Genomic DNA, 22,224 nt, shown 5'->3' with positions numbered 1-22,224 from the left:
CTCCAGCTTTGACCCTTTCTTGGCTGGTCTCAGCCAGGGAATTGAGAGGAGATGGATGTGGTGAGGTGGGGTTAGGGAGGGTGGCCCCTGGCTCCGCGGGTGATCTGGAATGGATGTTAGAGTTCCCTGGCTGGAAGGAGGTAGTTTTCGGGGAGGGTGAGGTGGCTCCCAGGAGCGTTAGGTGAAAGTGCGGGAGGGGATCTCAGAGACCCGGAGATGGAGGCGTAGGGAGGAGAAAGGAGAAGTGAAGGCGGTTGCCTGCATGGGGAGTAAATCTCAAACTGAGGCGGACTGAGAGAAGTAACTCCAAACGCAGTGGGTAGGCGGCTTAGGTTCTTCCAATCCGATGGGGTTGGGCTTAGAACTCTGCAAAAGAAGGGGGTCATTGGGAGGGGACGGTGCACAGCTGCGCCGGCGGCCTCCTAAACTGGAAACGGGAGGTTCTAAGCGGCACTGACCCTCTCCCCCAGCCTCGGTGGGGAGGGCCGGTGAGTGTCCGGACCCGGCTTTCCCGAATCCAGACGGAAGTCTGAGTAGGGCTGACAAGTGAGCCAGGAGTGAGAGAAACGGTGAAGACTCCTCACACTGGGGGTGCGGGTGGCAGGAAACAGAGAACCCGGGCTTGGGTCAGGGGGGTTCCTCAATAGACCACACAGAAAGGATGTGGGGGAGTCGAAGGGGACAGCAAGGGCTGAGAAGGGATTCGGGGAACTGATACGGTTGCCACTGGGGTGCTGATGGAGGATCCCCACGCAGGACGCGAGGCATTGAAAGGGGTCCCCAATTTGGATATAGAGGGTATGGGACACTGAGGGTGGACTGAGGGCCGCTGAGGGGGAGCCCTGAATCAGCCTCGGAGGAAACTGGGGGCCTTGGGGGCAGCTTCTCGTTCCCACTGGGGGGATGGAGGGCTTCTCACTAGCTGGAACACGAGGGGTGGGGGGCACTGGGGCGATCTCCCTCCCAACCCAGGGATATTGGGGAGCTCTTAAATTCTGGATAGCGGGGACCTGAGAGGGAGGACTAGAGGGTCCCCGATCCGGAACCGAGCTACCTTGAAGGCACCGGGAAGCGCTTCATTCCGGGAGGGCGTTCCCACGGCCCGGCCCCGCGCTGGGCTGGGTGGGGGGTGCGGCCGCGCCCTGGTCCCGGCCCGCCTCGGGATTCGGGGTCTCTCGCGCCCTCAGGGACCCGGGAGCCCGGCGGGAGCGGGGTCCGGACGCCGCCGCCTCCGCGGGCGCGCGGGCGAGCGCGGGGCTTTATGCGCGCAGGGCGGCGGGGGGAGGAGCCGGCAGGTCGGCCCCCGGCGGGCCCTCCCCTCGGCCGTCCCCGCCCGCCCGCCCGAGCGGGGTCGGGGGAGGGGGCAGCATGGCCTGTCCGTCCGGCCCCCTTCGCCGCGCTCCTCATCTGCCCCGCGCCGAGCGCTGCCGCCGCCGCCGCCGCCGCCGCTCCGCTGCCCGCGCCGCCCGCGGCTCCCGATGGAGACTGACGCGCCCCAGCCCGGCCTCGCCTCCCCGGACTCGCCGCACGACCCCTGGTACGGCCCGGCCCGGCCCGGCCTGCCCGGCCCGCGCCCGCCCCGGCCCCGCCAACATGGCCGATCCGGGTCGGGCCGGGCCTCCCCGGGGCCCGGGCCCGCGCCCCCTGCGCCCTGGCGCCCGGCGCTCACGCGGGCCCTTTGTGTCTCTCCTCCTCCCGCAGCAAGATGTTCATCGGGGGACTCAGTTGGCAGACTACGCAGGGTGAGCGAGCCCGGGAGCGCCAGCCGGCCAGGCAGGGCACCCTGGACCCCCCGGCGCCCCGGAACCGGACACCCCAGCCCGGCCCTGCGCCCTGCTGACCCCGGGCGCCCCCGCGCCCTCTTTCGCGCCCCGCCCGGGGACCCCAAGAGCGCAGGGCGATCGGCGTGCGCGCACGGCCCAGCGGGTGGAGGGGAGGAGATGAGGGGTTCAGGGGGCATCGGGGGGTGGGCTGGGCCCCCGGGACCCGCCGGCGGCAGCGCCAACTCCGCTCGCACCTGCGGCTCAAACTTTTGTGAGGCGGCTCCCGGAGCGGCGGGAACCCGGCCGGAGCCGTCCCCCCTCCAGCCCAGCTCGGCCCTCGTCTTCCTGGAGCCCCCGTGGGCGCCAGGAGGCTCCACGGGAGCCGGGTGAGGGCTTGGAGGTGGGGGGGGGGGCAGTGGAGAGCGCGCAGGCTGCTCCGCGCGGGGGCGGCCGGGCCGTGGCGGGGTCACCGGGGGCAAAGGACGGGGGAGGGGGGGAAGGGCGCGGGGCCCGAGCTGGTCCGAAGGCGGGTGTGTGGTTACAGAAGGGCTGCGCGAATACTTCGGCCAGTTCGGGGAGGTGAAGGAGTGTCTGGTGATGCGGGACCCTCTGACCAAGAGATCCAGGTGAGCCCCTCACCCCCTCCTCCTGCTCCCGGCTCGCCCCCCTCCACCGCCACTCACTGCCTTGTAACCATCTGCCTCTCCCTCACTACGGCGCGCAGGGGTTTCGGCTTCGTCACTTTCATGGACCAGGCGGGGGTGGATAAAGTGCTGGCGCAATCGCGGCACGAGCTCGACTCCAAAACAGTGAGTGGCCCTCAGGGCTTCGGGGGTCCTTTGGGAGAGGGAGGCCGCCGGAGGAGAGGGTCAGGTCTCTCCCCAGGGGACAGTTGGACGGGGTCCTTAAGGAAAGAGGGAGTTTTCTGAGTAGAAGGGCTGCCAAGCTCTGAAACTTTGTCACTAGAGTGGGGGGGGGGGGGAGAGAGAGAGGAGAAAAACCCCAGGCCTGCGGTGAGATGCTACATCCCCCAGCCCCTCCCTGTACCTACTAATCTTGATGCCTCACAGAGCAGCTTGGGGTGGGGCTAGGTCCCTCCCCTAGCCCAAATTGCGTGAGTCAGGGTTGCAGTGACCCACCCCGTGGCTTCTCTGGACTCTAACTAGTATTTGGCTCCCCACCACCACCGATCCGAACCAATGGCAAAGCATCACTGAATCCCCCCTCCCTCTCCCCCCCACTCCTTTGGTCTATGAGCTCCCCGCTTTGTGTGGAAGACGTGAACCTGCTTTGCCCAGGAAGGGATTTATGAGGAGGGAACTGGCTTGCCTGGAAACAACCCTTCTGAGGGCTGGATTTGAGGAGAAGCTGCTTTTTTGGCATTCAAACTCCTAAAACATTTTACTGCTGTCCCACTGCTCCCCAATGTCTTGGGCCCTCCAGGGGGCGCTGGCCCAGGCCCCTGCTCTAGGGGAGAAGGAAAAGGAGGAAGTCCGAGGAGGGGTTACTCTGTGATGGGGTGACCCGAGGCCAGGGGACCGGGACAGTGTGATCTCTCTCCACACTCCCCCACTGTCCTCCAGCCCAGGGCCTCCCTGTGCTTGGGTCAGTCACTGGCTCCTGTTTACCTGCAACAATAGCTGGTTGTGCCCAAGAATTTGCTAAATTACCGCCTGTCCCCAGCTCCTGTTATCTCTGCCCAGTGGCTCCCACTCCTGCTTGCAGTAATGAGCAAATGAGGCCAGGCCTCAACTTTGCCGGCTCTGAAAGGATCTTCTTGGCGCAGACTGAGTGACCCAAGCTGGGAATGGAGAGACAGTGGCCTATTGTTTTTGGTGATTATCTGCCATCAAGCTGCCAGTTCTCCTACCATCCCCTGTCCTCAGAATGCACTGATGGCTTCTGCAGCGCTCAGGAAGCTGAGATTTAGGGACTGGGTCTGGGGGCAGGGTGGGGTCATGGAAGATTGATAAGAGAGAAGGGGGAAGGAGGGTGTGATGGGCATCCTTCTGAGGTTTGGGACTCAAAAAGGCAAGGGCTTTGTGTTTGGCATTCTCTGGCCTGGGAGAGAGGGGTGGGGAGGGAGGTTTATTGTGGGGAGTCTATTTTGGGTTCTGACTTTCACCTTTTATTTACTTGTTGGGTTTTATTTATGTTGCCAGCTGTGAGTCAGAGTGGAGGTGGGGTGTGTCAGGGATCGGGTGTGCGTAGGTCTGTGAGACGTGGCTTGGGTACCATCTCCCCATCAGGGTCTGTACAGGGGGACTGTTTGAGGTGCTCTGGTGGCTGGGGAGGCTGCTTCCAGGAGAAAAAGAAGGATGAAAATGTCCGTAGAGGTATGAAATCACACCTGCAGACAGGGGAAATGGGCAGTTGTGATTTTCCCTGGAGCCCAGTGGAACTTTGGGAGAGAGACGGCATTGCCCCAGCATGGATTTTAGAGGCTCCTTCTCTGTGGGCAGATCCACTGGAGAGCCCAGAGGAGGCTGGTCCCTGGTTCATGCCATTCAGGCAGAGAGGAACCAGAGCCGGTTGCTTAGAACGAGGCTGAGTTTTGAACAGAAGGAACTTTGGGAAAAGATAGATCTTCCCTGCGATTGGCTGGTGAACTTCTGAGTGGTATCCACCCATGTGGGTGGCAAGAAGCTCTGGAATGACCAGGCCCCATAGGTCCTGCCTTGATCACAATGTCTTGTGGCCTGGCTTCTGCTGTTTATCAGTGTGAGTATATACCCAGGAGCACCCAGGTGCATCTTGCTTTTCTCCTTTGGTTGTTCACAGCCAAGGGCAAAGGTGGCCCGCTGGTAATAGCACCTTTGTTTGCGCAATGAAGGGCAGTTCACAAAGGGCCGCTTTCACCCATGTTATCTCATTTGATTCCCTATGGCTGCCCCTGGGAAAAGTGGGTGTGATTATCCCCACTTTGCAGATGAGGGAACTGAGGCTCAGAGGGGTGAGCAAGTTACCAAGATCACAGGCTTGGCCGGGGCTCAAAGTTTCTGACTGAGTCCAAGTCCCGTGCCCTTGTGCGTCACCAAAGCCTGCGTTCTGATTCACCCCAAGCCTGGCTGCATTATCAGGGAGCTGTTTGCTTGTAGCCTCGAAGAAGGCTGTTAGATGTCAGTAGTATTGGGGAAACAGAACTGAGTCCATTGCTGGTGATTTATGAACTCTTCTCTTGAACCAAAGAGTATTTCCACCCACTAGGCTTCCAAAGTCTGGATTACATGCCTCACCTAGACTGGTATCATCTGTGTGAAGTCGGTTAGGTGAGGAAGGCCCTTGAATACCTGGTGCTTGAAGAAGTAAGACTTTGCTTACTTTGTTGGGGTTCCTGCTGTGAGCTAGACACCTTGCCAGGTGCTTTGTAAGCATGATCTCAAGTAGTCTGCAGACGACCCCTTTGAGGTGGGTGTTACTATTTGTCCATTTTGCAGGTGAGCTTGGCCCTGAGGCTCAGAGAGGTTAAGTAACTTGCCCAACGTCTCACAGCTGGGAAACAGTGTAAGTGGGATTTGAACCCAGGAGCCTGGCACTGGGGCCTAAGTGCTTAACGACTACACTTTTCTGCCAGAGGCTGTGGTGATTTCTGTCCTGTGTCATCTCTGTGTGCTGGGATGAGAGAAGTCCACAGGGCTGAAGGCTGTGTGGTCACCCATCTAAACGGTGATAACCAAGCCCCTTTACCTCTCCCTTCTCTTTCAGATTGATCCCAAGGTGGCCTTTCCTCGGCGAGCACAGCCTAAGGTAGGTATGTCCATGTCTGGGAGGAGCTGTGTTACTACGGGCAGTGATTTTCCCAGCATTCTCTCCTATGGGAGATGCTTCTGGAACCTTCATTTGGAGTGTTATGGGAATAGACTGGGATGGGAGGAGGGAGGATTCTTAATGTCCTTCACTCTGTGGATTGAAGACATCCTGCATCTTTCCATCTGTGCTCAGGGGTGGACTGGGAGGGGGCTGCATGTGTTGGGAGAAGGAGGAACCCCTCAGGGGATTCATTGTCCTGTATTTGAAGCCAGTACACTGTGGACCCTGAGTCGAATTCTGACCTCATAGATCACAGCCTCTAAACCCAATGCCCCTGGGGAGGTCAAACCCAGGACAAACACCCCCTGAGGCATAGCTAGAGTCAGGCCAGGGAGCTATCTCTGACCCCCCCTCCCCATCACCTTTCTATCTCTGGGGGTTCTGTGTGTTCAGCTTGCAGAGGGGGAAGGGACCATGAGGTTGGTTACCTGTTGTCTTTCAACTTGGGTGAGTGGCTGCCCTCCCCGTGCTTTCTTTACCTAGTGCTGTGGCGAGTTCTTTTGGGTGTATGGAAAACAGAATTCTGAGCAGTTGAGCAATATAGCATTCAAAACTTTTGGTGCAGGGTAAGGGCCCAAGATTTTATTCCAGGTCCCAAGGAAACTAGCCAGATCTTAATTTTTAAATGGCTAAATATAGGGGACAGGAAGGAAGGCTGATTACAGTACAGGGAGCCAAGGACCCCTGAGTCTGCTGACTTAACTTGTGTCCTAGGACTAGGTTCCTCTCCAGAAGATCTCAGTTTCCCCATTTACAAGGGGGTTGGCAGGAGCCAGGATGCTGCCCAGCTCCTGTCACAGCGAAGGAAGAGGGACAGGTTTTAGGAGACAGGAAGGGGACATCTCTGGAAGGGTCCAGCAGAGGGCCTGAAAGCAATTATGGAGCAGGTATTCGAAGGAAGCCGCACCAGGGAGCACATGGTCGGAATTGGGTTAATTCCATTAAGCAGTTTGGTGACAGAAGGTGCTTTAGTGTTAGGATGGGGCTGGGAATTGCTGTGGATTAGCCATGCGCTCCTGGGGTAATTAGGACCATGTGTTCTTCCTAAAACAGGGCTGGGGCCACAGGACTGCCGGAGGTTGGGTTGGGAGGAGGTTGATGAGGAAAATGTCGGCATTGAGTTCAGGGGAACCCTGTGATGGGCCTCAGTCTCTCCCAGGGGTGCTGGTGGGGTCTCTGAGTTACACTGTGGGTCTGGGTCACTAACCCGTCCCCTTGGTTCTTACAGAAGGCATTTTCCCCTACACAGACTCCAGGGAGGGAGGCACACTCAAGTCAGCCAGGGTGTGGGGTGCACAGCTGCCCACGACAGGCCTAGAGGCGGGGGTCCAAGGGGGAGCTCGTTGGGCGGGGGCTTCCGAGTCGCTAGGGCCACAGAGAGCTTGTCAGCTGGCGCCCTGGCAGGAGGGCTCGAGCCCCTGCTGGTGGCAGTAGGCCACAGGACTCAGATGCCCACTTTCTCATTCCCTCCCCCTAACAGATGGTGACTCGAACGAAGAAGATCTTTGTGGGGGGGCTATCAGTGAACACCACGGTGGAAGATGTGAAGCAGTATTTTGAGCAGTTCGGGAAGGTGGGTCAAAACTGGGGGTGCCTGCTGGGGGTGCTTTCGGGGGCTGTGGAAGCCCTGTAGAATTGGTCAGTATCAAGCAGAGTCCAGCCAGGTCATTCCAGTCCCTGCAAAAGGTGAAAAGGCGGCCGGGTCCTTTTTGTGGGTGAGCCCAGGCCAACCCACAGTCCAGGCATCTGTCCTATCTGTGGGCCTCAGCCTCTGGATGCATCCCCAGGGAGAGAAGCCACATAGTAGCTGTCTCTGTGGTTGCCCTTCCCCTGTGTTTTTCTCTTGCTTATCTTCATTCTCCCAAGGGAGGCTGCTCTCCCCTAGCCAGTTCAATCCAGTCACCCCTTGGCCTCCTGGGAGTTTGCACCTGTCCAGGCCACGGGCGGTTGCACCTTCCCCCACTCCTTCCTGGTAAGGATGATAAGGAGGCAATAAATACGACTCCCAATTGCACTCAGCACCCTGCTTGCACAGGTGGGAGCTGGGGGAGGTGCTGATCCCCTAGCTATTTGGAGGGAGACTGAGGAGAGCACCCTAAATTTCTGATCAGGCCCAGCAGATTGGCTCTCAGCTCTGAGGTGCATTGAGCTTAAATTTCTGGATCGTTTAGTTTACGAAGGAGATGTGGCATCATCAGACAATAGGGTGTCCCCAGAAAGGTGAGTAATGTGAACATCAAGGTCCCATGGGGATATGACCAAGAGGGGGCCAAGTTTTAAGTCTAGGGGTGAAGGGGGGCTGCTGTGCTTAGTGTCAGGGTCCCTGGTCTTCTCTTACATGAGATGGGCTACGGGCTGTGTCTCTACCTTGCCATCAAGGCATTTTTCAGTTGCCTGTTAGGCAAAGGGCAGAGGAGAACCGCCCCTTGGAAATGGGATGTGAGCTAGGAACTGGGTGGGTTTCCAGGACCCGGTCTCCAGGGGAGAAGGGGAGAGGGTGGGAAGCCCCCTGGCCAACGGATGCTGCAGGCGTGGGGGCCACAGGCCTAGGCTCAGGCGCCTCCGTGGGGACCGGGGTACAGGACTGAGGGCAGGTCGGCGGCCTGGGCCCCAGAGGGAAGGGCGCTCCTGGGAAGCAGCAGGCCCGCTCGGCTCCGGCGGGGTGTCTTTGTGTCTGAGCGCCGAGCATTAGAGCTCGCACTAATCTGATCCAGCAGCTGTGATTGGAGGCCGCCTGCCCCCGGGGCCGGCGTTGCCATGGCAACCGGGCCCCAGGAGAAGCCGTCAGCGGCCGCGTCTTTTGTTCGGGCCTAAATCGGCATTGGCATGTGAAACCGGCCCGGGGAGGCCAGGGGGAGCCGGAGAATAGGCTGCCAGGGAGCGAGGGGGACAGCCGGGAATGCCAAGGGCCCCGCGGCGGGGGGCCCCCCGCCCGGATCGAGGGGCCGCCGCCGAGGGGGGAACAATGGTCAGCCGCCATGGCTGCCACTCAGGCTTAGCGGCCGCCGAACTTGGCGGCTCCCACTGGTCAGCAGGCCTCGGGCCGCCTCCCCTCCCCCTGCCGGAGCCCCCCTGCCCCCGGGTTCCCATGGAGACCAAAGCCTATTAAGGACACTGGGCTGGGAGCCTCCCTCCCCTCAGCTGGCCCCAGGAGGGGACACCAGTGGGGGTCCCTGGACCCCCAGCCACTTTCCTTGCTCCTTGCCCTGGCCTCAACCCCACTGCCCCACTAGGGGTCTGTCCAGCCAAGGCCCGAGTTGAAGGTTCTAGGGGGCCAGGAGTGGTGGAGTTGGAAGTTGGGTGGAGGAAGGCGAGAAGGGCAGTGGATTTGGGCTAAATCAGTTTGTGGGTCAGGCAGGAACTCAAAGCTGTGGGATTAGGGAAGAGGGTGTGGCTTTTACTCATTCATTAATTCAAAAAATAATTACTGAGCACAAGTCAGGGTGCTCCATAGGATGGTCATCACCATAACTGACACATACTGTCCTCATGGTACCTTCAAAGCAAGGGGTGTTGGGCTGCTTGCTCTCTTGCTTTGCTTCTCCCCTATGTGACTGTAGGCAAGCCCCTCCATAATAAAGGTAATAATAGCTGTTATTTATTAAGCATTTACTGCAACCAGGTACTGTGAGTTAGTGTTACGGTGCTGTCATTTAACTCCTCCATACAATTGATAAACACCGTTATGCCCACTTTACAGATGAGGTAACCTGAATATGGAGACATAAAGCCACCAGCCCAAGGTTCCCCAACCAGCAAATGTAGGATCTTGGGTTCCATTCCAGCCTGTCCTACTTAAAGCCTGTATTTTTATCACAACTCTCTCTCCTTTTTGGATTTCTCTCTTCTATTGTTTAAGCAAGGGGGTGGGGAAGATGTGCTGAGCCCAAAGTGTCTGCGCAGTTTGGACAGTGAGGCTGGTTTGGGATTGGGACTCAGCGTGCATCCATAAGGGTGGGAGTGAGAATGGCACTCCGCTGCAGGCCCCTGGAGCAGAAAGCTTTTTGGGAGGGAGGTGTCATTTCCCTTTGAGATTCTCCAGGGGCCCAGGAGCCTCCTGGCTTAGTGGGGTCCTGGTTCTCCCAGAGGGACTTCGGAGGCCTGGCGTGGCTTGGCGCCTAAGGAGAGCTAGAGGACCACCCTGTTCAGGGGCTGCCCTTGCCACTTAAGCAAGGAAGATGACAGGCTGGAAAGAGAGCCACGGAGAGTCGGGGAGAGACTGTACCCCATGGCTTCAGGAAGTTTTCCTTCATCCCTCGGGTGGGTGATCATTTGGGGGAAGGTCAGCAGCTGAAGTGGGCTGTGTGTGTGGGTGGGGGGAGGGTATCAGAAGCAGCCCTTGATTTCCACCAAGGACAAATCAGACCTTAGCTTAACCCCATGAGGTGGCTGACATTGGCTGAAGAATTAAGAGGACAGGGGGGAAGCACCAGATGTAGGCAAAGGGAGGGAGATGGGACTGTGGGAGGGAAGCTCAGGCCTTCGGCTATCCATGTATCCAAGGGATTGCCTTGAGGGAGCAACAAGAAGAGGAGACTGAGGTGCAAGGGACTGGGAATCATGTAGACCATCCCCTTTCCTCAGCCCCCCTGCCCCTCCCCCAGTCAGTGGGAGGCAAGCAGCCCAGGCACTGAACTCTACTTGCTTTAATTACAGCCTCTAGCAAAAGGAAACCTCAATTAAAGGAAAAGATCTGTACCAGGAGAGGGGAGTCAAGTCTGGCTGGAGTGGCTGCTGTCCTCCTGGCCTTTTGCAGAAAGGGAAGAGGCTTTCATTTCCCCGTTTTTATCTTGCTCCCATGTTTCCTTCTTTAGCACCCACTCCGTGCCTCCTTCTTCCAGGCTTGGTCTAGGATTTGCTGTGTGACCTTGGGCAGGTGACTTCACCTCTCTGAGCCCATTTCCTTATCTACAAAATGAGGATCTTACATTGCAGGGACTGTAGAGAGTCTGATGGGGCAAAGTGTCAGGCAGGTATTTGGTGTTTCGTATTTGCAGGCCGATCCTTTGAGAATCTGGTGGTTGAATGGGAGGTGCCTTGGCATCCAGTTGGGGGGTGTGGATGGAAAGTGGTCCCCTGCGCAGGGAACAGGTTTAAGATAAAGCCTAGCCTGGGCAAGAGGGGAGTGGGTGTGGGAACCCCTCCTGCTGGGTTGTGGCAGGTCCCCTGGTATCTGGTGGGTCCATCATGGCAGGCTCTGTTTCAGGTGGACGATGCCATGTTGATGTTTGACAAAACCACCAACCGGCACCGAGGTGAGTATGGCCCCCTCCCCCTTTCCAGGCCAGGCTGGGGGCCTGTGGTCAGCCAGGGGGCTGCAGGTCACAGCTGCCCTTTCATCTTGCCTCCTGACATCCTATCCCCAAGGATCTGCATCCTCTCCCGGGCCTGGCCTTACAGAAGGCTTTTGTCCCGCCGTTTCCTGTGCTAGAAACTTGCCCAATTGCAGACACCCGAGAGGAGCAGAGGAGCAACCTCCCCCCTTCCAAACTGAGTCCTCCACCCCCGCCCCAGCCAGTGTCTGCCCAGCCAGTGTCTGCTGGGCTTACCTTGTCCCTGGTAACCAGAGCTTAGGCTGGGCAGCCCCAGGGTCAGGCTGACTCCACAGCCCTGGGCGGTCTGCTCCTGCTCCTGTCTCCCACCCCCACCCACGAGCTGAGCCCAGCTCCTGACCCTCCCCCTTCCCCCCCCCCCCCCCAACCTGTGAGCATCTGGGCCACAGTGTGCATTGCCTGGTTGTTTTTCTCCCAAGGGCCTTGCCTTCTGAGAAATCCCATTACAACCCCTGGGGCCTCCCCAGGAGGAGGTGGGGTTGTTTCTCTGGTTGCTCTGGGGCTTTGGGTGTATTAGCCTGTTTGGGGATTGAGGTATGTGCTGGTGTGTGTGTGTATGTTGTACGTTTGTACCTGTGGGTGTGAGGGTGTCTACGTCTGAATATTTATATGTGCCTGGTTTGTCATGATAACTATCCACATGTAGGGGGGCCTTCGTGAGCACTGCCGAGTATTTGTGGGGCAGATGGGTACCGAGGTATACGTGTGTGTGTGTGCGCCTCTATGTCATGTATATGTGTGACTGTACAAACATATGTTTGGGTGTGCACACTTTTGTGGAAATGTAAATAAGTGTTTGTGTGTGTTCTTTCTTCTTCGGAAAGCACCTGAGAAAGAAAAGGCATGCTGAGTGTATTTTCATCACTGCTATAATGTTTTCTAATTTGCTGTGTGACCTCGGGCAAGTCACTTCACTTTGCTGAGCCTTGGCTTTCGAGTCTGTAATTGGGGAGCTAGGAATCCTGTCTCAGCGGGTGGGTAGTTGAGAGGTTCCCAGGCTTTTGTTAACTCTCAGGAATTTGGCCTGTGAGAGCAGTGGTAGTGTTGATATGACTCAGGCTGGGTTTTGACCACAAACCCTGTTTTTGTCCCTGCCTTTGCCCTCTAGGGTTCGGGTTTGTCACATTTGAGAGTGAGGACATCGTGGAGAAAGTGTGTGAGATCCACTTCCATGAAATCAACAACAAAATGGTGAGGGGGGATTGGATGGGTGGAGGTGCAGAGAGGAGACGGGATGCTCGGAGGTTCTGGAGGCAGGCAGAGGGGCCTCACGGTCAGTGGGGCACAGCCAGCTCTCCCACCCTCTGAAAATCTGGACAGGAAGCCAGTGTCTCATGGTGGTTAAAAAGCACGGCTGGTGGAGTCAGAGAGACCTGGATTAACATCCTCACTCTGCCACTTGTTAGTCTAATCATCAGGCAGATGACTTCCCCGCTCTGAACCTCAGTTTCCGCAACCGTCAAATGAGAGTGGCAATACTACCTCCATTCTGGGGTTGGTGTAAGCTACTACTGCGTGCAAAGCCATTTACATAACCTCTAGCAGCTAGCGAGCACTCCATAAGTGGGAACTATGAAGTTAATGATAAGGAGGCCTGCCAGGGAACAAGAGGGTCTGCGACCCTATGTCTGTAGGAGGAACTGACCATCAGGTCTCATTGCAGGTGGAATGTAAGAAAGCTCAGCCAAAAGAGGTGATGTCGCCGACGGGCTCAGCCCGGGGGAGGTCCCGAGTCATGCCCTATGGAATGGACGCCTTCATGCTGGGCATCGGCATGCTGGGTATGTGCTAGGCCTGCACCTGTGGTTGCTTCCTGCCCGGAACCGCTCCCAGGGCTACCGGTGGTGGGGGCGGGAGGGGGGGTTGGTGACGCGTAGGTGTCGCATCTCCTCTGTGGTCGGCCCTCCTGTATGAGTCATTGGGCGGGAGTGAGGACCAAGGAGCTCAAGTCTTGGAGCCAACCCAGGGTGGGGTGATTTGGTTATGGGGTGCTGCCCTCTAGTGGTAGCCAGAAAGTGGTCCTTATTAATTGATCCTTCTGTCCATCTGCCCATTTGTTCATCCATCCATCTTTCCAGTAGTTATTGAGTGACTATAAAATGCTGGGAACTATGCCAGAAAATACAACAGTGACTTTCCTTGGAGTTTTGTGGTCTGGTAGGGAAAACAAACTAAGAATATAAATAAATAGGGTTAGGATGGAGAAGTATAGGGTGCCAAGAGAGCATGGTCATAGAGAACTTGACCAAGATTTGGAGAAGCCAGAAAGGAAGTTACATTGAAGCTGAGTCTGTGGGTTGGGTAGGTGCTAGTTATAGGAGGTCAGGGAAGAAGGGAAGGGTAAAGTGTTCCAGGCAGAGGAAACAGTATTTACAAAGACCCAAAGACTTTTGGGAAGGCAAAAAAAGAAGGTGGCTGCTCCTTGTTCATTCAACTAATATTTATTGAGCAGATTCTGAGAGGCAGGACCTGCCCTCCTGGGCTTCCCCGTCAAGTGGGAGACAGGAGTCAATAGGCAATGATACCACATAGTGCTTGGAGGCTGTGGGAGGCCCAAGGACGCACAGTAACCCACCTGAGGTCAGGCAGGCAGGCTCCCTGGAGTAAGTGCAGGTTGCCAGGAGCCTGGGAAGTTGAGCGGGGGTCAGCAGTGCCTGGGGCCTACAACTGAGGGTGGAAAATCTGAGCTGGGCCTCCCAGGAAGCTCACAGTCTCCCTGGAGAGACAAGATGCGGACACACAGAAAGAGAACAGTACAAAGGAGTCTTTTTGCCAGGTATGGGGGGAGGGGTGCTCTGGGGATTCAGCGGAGGGGGCATCGTATGGGCTAGAGGGTCAACAGGTAGAGTAGGTGAGGAGAGTACCCTCCAAATGGGGCACTGTCTTCTCTTGAAGTTTTCTTTTAACTTTTTATTTGGAAGTAATTTCATACTTTCAGAAGAGTTGCAAAAATAAAATAGTACAAAGAGTATCCATATGCCTTTCACTGGATTCACCTGTTAATTTTATACCCCATTTGCTTTATCATTTGCTGTCTATGTGTGTGTGTGTATGTGCATGTGTGTATATATATACATGCATATATACATACACACATACAACACACTTGTGATTTTCCACTGAATCATTTGAGATTAAGTTACATGCATTATGGCTATAGCCCTTTACCCTTAAATACTTCAGTGTGTATTTTCTTTTTTTTTAATGTTTATTTATTTTTGAGAGAGAGTGAGACAGAATGTGAACAGGGGAGGGGCAGAGAGAGAGGAAGACACAGAATCCAAAGCAGGCTCCAGGCTCTGAGCTGTCAGCACAGAGCCAGATGCGGGGCTTGAACTCACGAACCGTGAGATCATGACCTGAGCCGAAGTCGGATGCCTAACCAACTGAGCCACCCAGGTGCCCCTTTCAGTGTGTATTTTCTAAAACTAGGGGTATTTTTTTTTTTCATGAAGCCACATTATATCCAGCTCATACATTTACGTTGATACAGTATTTTAATCTATTTTCCAGTTTTATCTGTTGACCTAATAATGTTCTTTATAACATAGTTTTGCTCTCTCAAATAAGATCCAGGCTAGAATCAGCTATTGCACTTAGTTGTCCCATCTCTTTAACCTCCTTTGGTCTGGAACACTGAAACTGTTTTCTTTTCAAGGTAATTCATTAGCTGGTTTCACCTCCTTTAAAAAATAACAACAGGGGCGCCTGGGTGGCGCAGTCGGTTAAGCGTCCGACTTCAGCCAGGTCACGATCTCGCGGTCTGTGAGTTCGAGCCCCGCGTCAGGCTCTGGGCTGATGGCTCAGAGCCTGGAGCCTGTTTCCGATTCTGTGTCTCCCTCTCTCTCTGCCCCTCCCCCGTTCATGCTCTGTCTCTCTCTGTCCCAAAAATAAATAAACGTTGAAAAAAAAAAAAAATAACAACAAAAAAAAGTGACACTGGTGGTTAAGAGACTTGGAACCAGTTAGCTCTGAATGTGAATCCCAGTTACACTATTGTTATTCACTCTTATCACTCGCTGTTACTCGCTATATGATTTTTCTTGTAAAGCTGCACATATTTATTAGATGCATACAAGTAGCAGGCACCAGGAACTTGTCCTGGAGATACTACAGAAATAAAAAAGATGGGGGAAGACAGAAAATCAGCTCTTAGAAAACCCTGGGGATGAGTTCAGATAATGATCATTGGTGCTATCGGAAAATAGATAAATATTGCAACTGATGGGAGGGAGGACTCTTGTGGAATGACCTCTCCAAGGAGGTGACATATGAGCTGAGACTTGCACAATGACAAGGACACAGTCATGGGAAGATCTGGGAGAAGCGTGTGTGCTCCAGGCAGAGGAAAGAGTATGTGCAAAGGCCCTGAGGTGGGAAGGAGCTTGGTAGATTTGAGAAAGAGTAGAGAGGCAAATGTGACTGGAGAAGATTGTAGATGAGGAGAGGAAGAAGGCAGGAGCCAGAGCACAAAGCATCTTGGTACAGATTTGGATTATTCTTAGCCAATGTGTCACCTCTCTGAGCCTCAGTTTCCCTGTTTGTAAAATGGGTCTCCTAATAATACCAGCCTCTTAGGATTCCTGTGAGGCTTAAGGAGAGGATATGGTATGCAATGGTAAGCACACTTGTGTTTGGTAAATGTGACTGACTGTTACTTGTGATACAAGGTGGGGAAGGAAGTGGATGGCTCAGATCCTTCTCCTCTGAGCAGGGTCTGAGCAGTACGTGAGGCATCTGACGCTAGCCCACTTGCCCTATCAGGTTACCCTGGTTTCCAAGCCACAACCTACGCCAGCCGGAGTTATACAGGCCTCGCCCCTGGCTACACCTACCAGTTCCCCGGTAAGTCCTTCTTGGTGTCTCTCTGCCACCAGCATGTCCCCGGTTCCCGGGCAGTCTGACTCCTCAGGGCGGTGTCTGGGGGTGCATGGCTGGGGGTGGGGGTGGTCTGCCTGCTGGAGGCTTGGAAGGAAGGGCATGTCTGAGGAAGGAGCACCTCTCCCCACCCATCCCCTCCTCACCCCTTCCCCAGAAGCTGGGGGCTCCCCCACCCCCACCCCACGTGGTCTTGCATGGCACGATTCTCTCCCAGGCTCATCTCTGCCTGCCTCTTGCCTTTCTCTCCTCCTCACCCCGTCCTGAGTTGCCACTTCCACCAGAGAAGGCATCAGACTCATGGTGGAGGCCTCCCTGAGGGCCAATGCCGGCTGTGTCTTTATGGACATGCTTATAATGACCGCGTGCTACGCTGAGCTCCTTCAAGGCCAGCAAGACCTTTTGCGACCCTGAATGCTGAAAAACAATTTAAAAGCCTGACGATCACCACCCTCATTTGTAATTCAAAATAAAAATAACACTAGACCTTAGAATAAGTGGCAGGAAGCCCAACAAAGTTCTGAATTTTGCCATGATAACTATTCAACGTTGTTTTCTTTGAAATATCAGATATCAAATTTTTGCAAGCTTCTTTTTTTTTTTTTTCCTGGCCTTATTTTTTTTAGAGGGTCCCTAAGCACTTGCATTCTTTGCCTTTCAGGCTGTCTAGCTTAGAGTCCTTTCTGTACATTATGTTGTCTAAGCCTGACAACACTCTCGTTGGGGAAGGGTGATCATCTTCCTTTTACAGTTGAGGAAATGGTCTCAGAGAGCAAAAGTGACTTGCTAAGAAGACCCACCTAGAAAGTGGTGGAGCTGGGAACCCAACCTGAGCCTGACCTGCTCTAGGGTCATTGTTTTTTATCAGTGCTGCCTCCCCAGCTCCTCCCCCTAAAAACAAAAACAGAAACAACAACAACAACAACAGTAAAAGAGGAGGATTCTGGAAGGTGTTTTGGTGCAATGTCAAACCTTTTAAGAAACACCAGAACGGAAGCTCTGGCATTGCCCCGTGGCCAGGGTGTAGGGGGCAACTCTGCCTACTCTCTCTGTCTCTCCTCTGTGTCTTCTCCACCTTTGCCTGCTGGGGACCGTGCTCTCCCCATCCCAGCTCTCGGGTCCTGTGCATGGCCTGTCCCCTACCCAGTGTCCCTGTGGGTGCATTTGTCCTCCCTGGGCCATGCCCCAGGGGCCTCCCCTGTATCTTCCTAAGCTGTTTTACGTTTCATTTTAGAATTCCGTGTAGAGCGGACCCCTCTCCCGAGCGCCCCAGTCCTCCCCGAGCTTACAGGTCAGTCGCTCGGATTTCGTACACCTCACAGGCCTCATGGGGAGAAAGAGAAGGACCCAGGGATTTTCCCCGGGGAAAGCTAGTGGGACCCTCTTCTCCTGCCCACCAGCCCTCTGACTGTGGGGATACAGCAGACTCTGCCCAGGCCCTGGCCAGTCTGTGTAGCTACTTGGCCCTTAAGGGTGGGGCATAGGGCCAAGCCCAGCAGATGGAGGCAAAATCACTCATTCATCCATTTGGCAAATATTTATCTAGCGCCTCCCGTGTGCCAGGCACCAAGTAGACTCTGGGATCCAGCCGTGAAGAAGCCAGGGTCTCAAGCTCAGAGCAGAGTGGGCTGGGTGGGGACTTTGACAGACTTGTGCACATGCCTCCACTCCTTGCCAGCCGACCCTTGCCAGGACGGGATGCACACCTAGTACTTTCAGATCTCAGTTTCCAAGAGAAGCCAGAAACCCAGCTTTTGCTTTGGAATGGATTTTCCCATCATTTTCAAATGTTGGCAACAAATTCCAAATTGTTAAACCACTGCAGGCCAAATGAAACCTATTCGAGGGCCAAATACAGCCCCCGGGGCTGCCCATTTGCAACTTCTGAGCAAGTGGATGAAGGTGCTTGGCCATCAAGAACCGTTTCTCCAGCTGCAGCTTGCGCTTGGGCCAGTCAGCTCTGCTCTGGAGCAGGGGGGCCAAGTCCAAAGGGAGGGGAGGGGTATGTGCAAATGAGGTGGGCTGCAAGGGGTTTCTCTGTTCAACCTGCTTCTTTCCCCACCCCACCCTAGACTCTCCCCCCCAACCTGGCCGTGTGTGGAGGACGTGAGCATGGATGCTGCTTTAGATGAGACCTTCCTTCCAAGGGGTGCTCAGGGGTCCCTCAAAGTGGGGGGAGGGGAAAAAACAGAGGGTGAGGAAAGGGGAGGGAGTAAAGCGTCCTATAGGTGGGGGTGGTAGTGGCCCTTCCCTGAGCAGAGTTGGATTCGACCCGCGATGGGGGGTTGGAAGCGGGGGTTCCTTTCTACTCATCTAAGAGCTTTGTGTTGAGGACCTACAGTGTGGGACACTCCGCCAGGCCCTGGGGGCACAGCAGGGGCAGGACAGAGCCAGGCCCTGCTCTCACAGGACTTGCAGCCTAGAGAGGAAAACAAATACTTATATAAATGAGTAATCCTTTACAGTCGTGAAGCTCTTGCTCCCGTTGGCCACGCTGACTTTGCTTTGTGGAAATGCCTCAACAGACCAGGAACCAGACCTCAGAGCCCAGCCCCTGCCCTTAAAGAAGTGAGAAAGAAATGTCCCCTCAGCAGATAGCTTGGTGCAGGGGAAGGGGTTTCCCCTGGAGGTGTGGGGTCTGAACTTTTCTCTTGCCTTCAGGAGACATGGGTATTTTCCTTCACGCATTCAGTAGACATTTATCATGTCAGATGCTGTTCCAGGCAGTGGGGATACCACAGTGAATGAGACAGACAAGGCCCCTGCCCTCCTGGAGCTGGAGAAAGACAGCAATAAACAAGTAGACAACCAAACGAATAAAATACTTGTGGAGGGTGAGAAGTTCCATGAGGAAAATAAAACAGGGAGATGTTCTAAGGCCTTGGGGCCAGGGGCAGGGGGCTGCCTTTGTGAGGATGGTCAAGGAAGGTGATGTCTGGACGAGGAGCCAACTGTATGGCTCTTAGGCAAGGTGCCTTCACAGTGTGGGAACACTGCGGTCCCAGACTTTAAGCCCCCAGACCAAAGGCCTTGCCAGGAATTTTCAGGAGCCATTTCCAGGTCCCTAGCCCCATGTCCAGTTCCAGTTCAGGGTCAAGGTCACCAAAACAGCCCCCAGAAGGTGCATCTTGGGATGGGAGACAAGTATTCCTGAGGGCAAACCAGCTCAGAAGATCCTGGCTCTGGGTGGGGTTGTAGCCTGAGGGGCTGCAGTGGCAGAGCCAAGCAGTAGGGGGTGCCCACCACCCCAAGCCAAGGGAGCACCAGGTTCAAGCCAATGGCTTATTTAAAAAGAGGTTCCGAAAAATAAATAAATAAATAAATAAATAAATAAATAAAAAATAAAAAGAGGTTGCACCCTCCCCCCCCCCCCGCCAAAAAAGAAGAGGGAGGTCCCTTTTAGGGGCTCATGGCTGGCTCAGTCCATAGAGCATGCGACTCTTGACCTTGGGGTTGTGAGTTTGATCCCCTGGATGTAGAGATTTTTTTTTTTAATCTTAAAAAAAATAATTAAAAAAAAAAAAGGTTCCTTTTACTCCTTCGGCAGACATTTATTAAACACTACTGTATATGAGGCACTGTGGAGGCGGACTGGAGGTAGACAGCAAACAAGGGAATAGCAATTATCTCTGTGTCTGAAGAGGGGATCCGAGAAAAGGGGGCTAGAGGAATTAGGGGGAGGTAGTGGTCACTTGGCTGGGTGGCGGTCAGGGGAACCCTGAGGCAGGGAATTGGGGTGCACACAAGCTACTGAGGGCGTGCTCTCAGGAGAGGGACAGTGAGGGAAACAGGACAGGCAGCAGAAGGGTTGAAGCCAAATTGTGGCCTTGACTGGAATCTGGCTTCAGCCTGATTCCACAGGCAGCTCTGGGGCACTCACCGCACCTCAGATAAGGTCCCACCTTGAGGCAGCAGGCCTGGCTTCTTGCACCCCATGTCAGTCAGTCACTGGCTGCAGTCGGCTGAGGTTGGGATGAGGGCTGTAACCTCCCGGGGACCTCTGAGCTAGGTGGCCCCATTCGGCGGCCAAGGGCACTCTCTGGAGAAGGGGGCATTGCTCAGAGCAGCTGGGGGGGGGTGCCCCGCCCCCACCCTCTAGTTGTTTTATGTGCTTCATATGTGTCCCTTGAGTCCAGGGGGGAAACCGAGGTTCCATCCATTACTAGGAGGCCATCCGCTCTCCTACCTTTCTCCATCCATTCCGTGGGTCCGGGCATAATTGGTGGCCCAAAGGAGTTCTTTCTGCCTCGGCACTGGCGCTGCACCGACCCTCTGAGGTGGGGTAAGGCTGGAGAGACGGCCCAGAGGGGGCCTCCGTTATCCACCTCTGTGCCTTCAGCCACCACACTGAAGTGCCCATACCTTCCCTTTTAGCCATTCCTCTCACTGCTTACGGACCAATGGCAGCAGCGGCGGCGGCAGCAGCTGTGGTTCGAGGGACAGGTAAGGCCTTCTGGGATGCAGGAAGCTGACGAGGGGTGGGCAGAGAAGTCTAGAGGGAAGGGGAGGTAGCCACTGCCACCCTTTTGCAGAGGGACTTATTCATTTGCTCCACAAACATTCACTGAGCACATTCCTGGTGAGCCAGCCAGGAAGGGGACCCCTTGTCCTCAGCTTACAGGCTGGTGGGGGCATCAGGTTTTATTACAAAGGCAGTAAATTCTGAAGGATGATTCTGCTCTGCTGGGGGAAGTCAGGGCCTAGGAGAGCTCACAGCTGGAGCCTCTCAGGAAGGCTTCCAGGAGGAAGGGGCTCTTAACTTCTAATTTGAAGGCAAGAGGAAGAAAAGTGTCCCCCAGGGAGGTCAGTTAGCATTAGGGGGAGCACAGGAATGGGGAGTGGAGAGAAGAAGGTAGGAGAAACCAGGTCCTGGGGAGACACGGATCATTTAAGTAGTGGAGTGATGTCGCTTTTAGAAAATGCACTCAGCTGCAGCATGGGGAGAAGTCTGATGGGGCCCAAGAGGGGAGGCCTGGAGGTCAGTGAGGAGGCTGCTAAATGGTCAGACAAGATGGTGGGAGTGGATGGACTTGGAGAGACCTCCAGGAAGTGGACCCACAGGCCCTGCTGGGATGTAGGGTTGAGGGAGAGGGAAGGGTGAAGTCAGGGTGGGTGGAACAGGTTTGAGGGGTGTTGTGGGGCAACAGTGGGCGCCGCGGCTATCACCGTCTTCTTTCTGGGTTGCCAGGCTCTCACCCCTGGACGATGGCTCCCCCTCCAGGTTCAACTCCCAGCCGCACGGGGGGCTTCCTGGGGACCACAAGCCCTGGCCCCATGGCCGAGCTCTATGGGGCAGCCAACCAGGACTCGGGGGTCAGCAGTTACATCAGCGCTGCCAGCCCCGCCCCCAGCACCGGCTTCGGCCACAGTCTTGGGGTGAGTGGCTGGTCCTGGAAGACTCAGAAGTTGGAGGAGGGAGAGGCTTTGTCTTTCTGCACGGGCAGAAGGGAGCCAAGGGATGATGGATGGAAAAAGAGTGTCACCTAGGGGGAACAGTTGGGGGGGGGGGGTCATCATTCAGTGTGCCGGGCATGAGGCTCTGGGGACATCACGCAGACTCACCATCTCTGCCCACCCAGATTCTAGCTCAGGAATGTCCTAATTTTAACCAGGGTACTGGTAATATACAGATTCCAGGCCCTACCTGCGGTGGAGATGATGTGGGCAGGGCTACAACAGGGTCCATGCTTCACCCTTGGTCGGAAGAGAGGAGCCCCGGGACCTTCTCTGCTTCCCTAAGAATCCAGGAATCAAATTTTTTTTCTTCCCAGGGCCCTTTGATTGCCACAGCTTTCACCAATGGGTACCACTGAAGCAGGAGACAGGTGGCAGGAGGTGAGGAGGTGGGCAGGGGTCGGGTGGGGGTGGCCCTGGGCAGGCTGATATGGGCAGCCCAATCTGGGCCACAGACCTTGTCCCTGCCTTCATGGAGCCCACAGTCCGGGGAGGAGACAGAACTTCCAGCAGCGGTCAATGAACCTGAAAAGCTGCTCCACCCGCTACCTAAAAAAATGTAAATGAAAAACACAAGGCAACACATACTACCTATCAGGCAAAGAGTTTTTAAGATTGCTAATGCCCAACATTGATGAGGGTGTAGGGGAAGCAACGTGTAAATTGACTCAGGGCTTCCAAAGGGCGGACTGGCACTATTTATCTAGATTTTAAACATTCATGTCCTTGACCCAACAATTCCACTTCTAGGCATTTATTTGAAAAACTGCAAGGGACTGGGGCGCCTGGCTATCTCAGTCAGAAGAGCATGCGACTCTTGATCTCAGATCATGAGTTCAAGCCCCACGTGGGTGTAGAGATTAAACAAAAAATTTTTTAACTGCAAAGAACTGATATGCCCATCAAAAGGAGAGTGTTTAAATAAATTAGAGCATTTGCATACAATGGAATATTACACAGCCATTAAAGCAGGATACTGTCAGCAG

At 55.1% G+C, this 22,224-nt stretch overlaps 1 protein-coding gene across 2 annotated transcripts; it reads left to right on the top strand.

Moving 5' to 3' along the window:
* The first annotated feature begins 1,478 nt into the window (after window positions 1-1,478).
* MSI1 (musashi RNA binding protein 1) lies at window positions 1,479-21,597 on the top strand. Of its 2 annotated transcripts, XM_047088526.1 has the most exons (14): window positions 1,479-1,537; window positions 1,702-1,742; window positions 2,308-2,389; window positions 2,488-2,572; window positions 5,469-5,510; window positions 7,054-7,146; window positions 10,780-10,828; window positions 12,015-12,097; window positions 12,570-12,687; window positions 15,671-15,751; window positions 17,019-17,075; window positions 20,159-20,227; window positions 20,973-21,160; window positions 21,556-21,597. In XM_047088526.1, exons 1-14 carry the CDS (start codon window positions 1,479-1,481, stop codon window positions 21,595-21,597), a joined length of 1,089 nt encoding a protein of 362 aa, XP_046944482.1. The 2 variants fall into 2 exon arrangements, with proteins under 2 accessions (XP_046944482.1, XP_046944483.1); XM_047088527.1 differs by lacking the exons at window positions 1,479-1,537; window positions 17,019-17,075 and having other exon boundaries at window positions 1,706-1,742.
* The last annotated feature ends 627 nt before the right edge of the window (window positions 21,598-22,224 follow it).

Source organism: Lynx rufus, unplaced genomic scaffold, assembly GCF_022079265.1.
Source record: "Lynx rufus isolate CCGP_SWC_20201006 ecotype Redwood Valley unplaced genomic scaffold, mLynRuf1.p SCAF_24, whole genome shotgun sequence".
In the NCBI taxonomy this organism is placed as follows: Eukaryota; Metazoa; Chordata; class Mammalia; order Carnivora; family Felidae; genus Lynx; species Lynx rufus.
The sequence above is the reverse complement of the archived record's forward strand: the minus strand, read 5'-3'. Positions and strand labels throughout refer to the sequence as shown.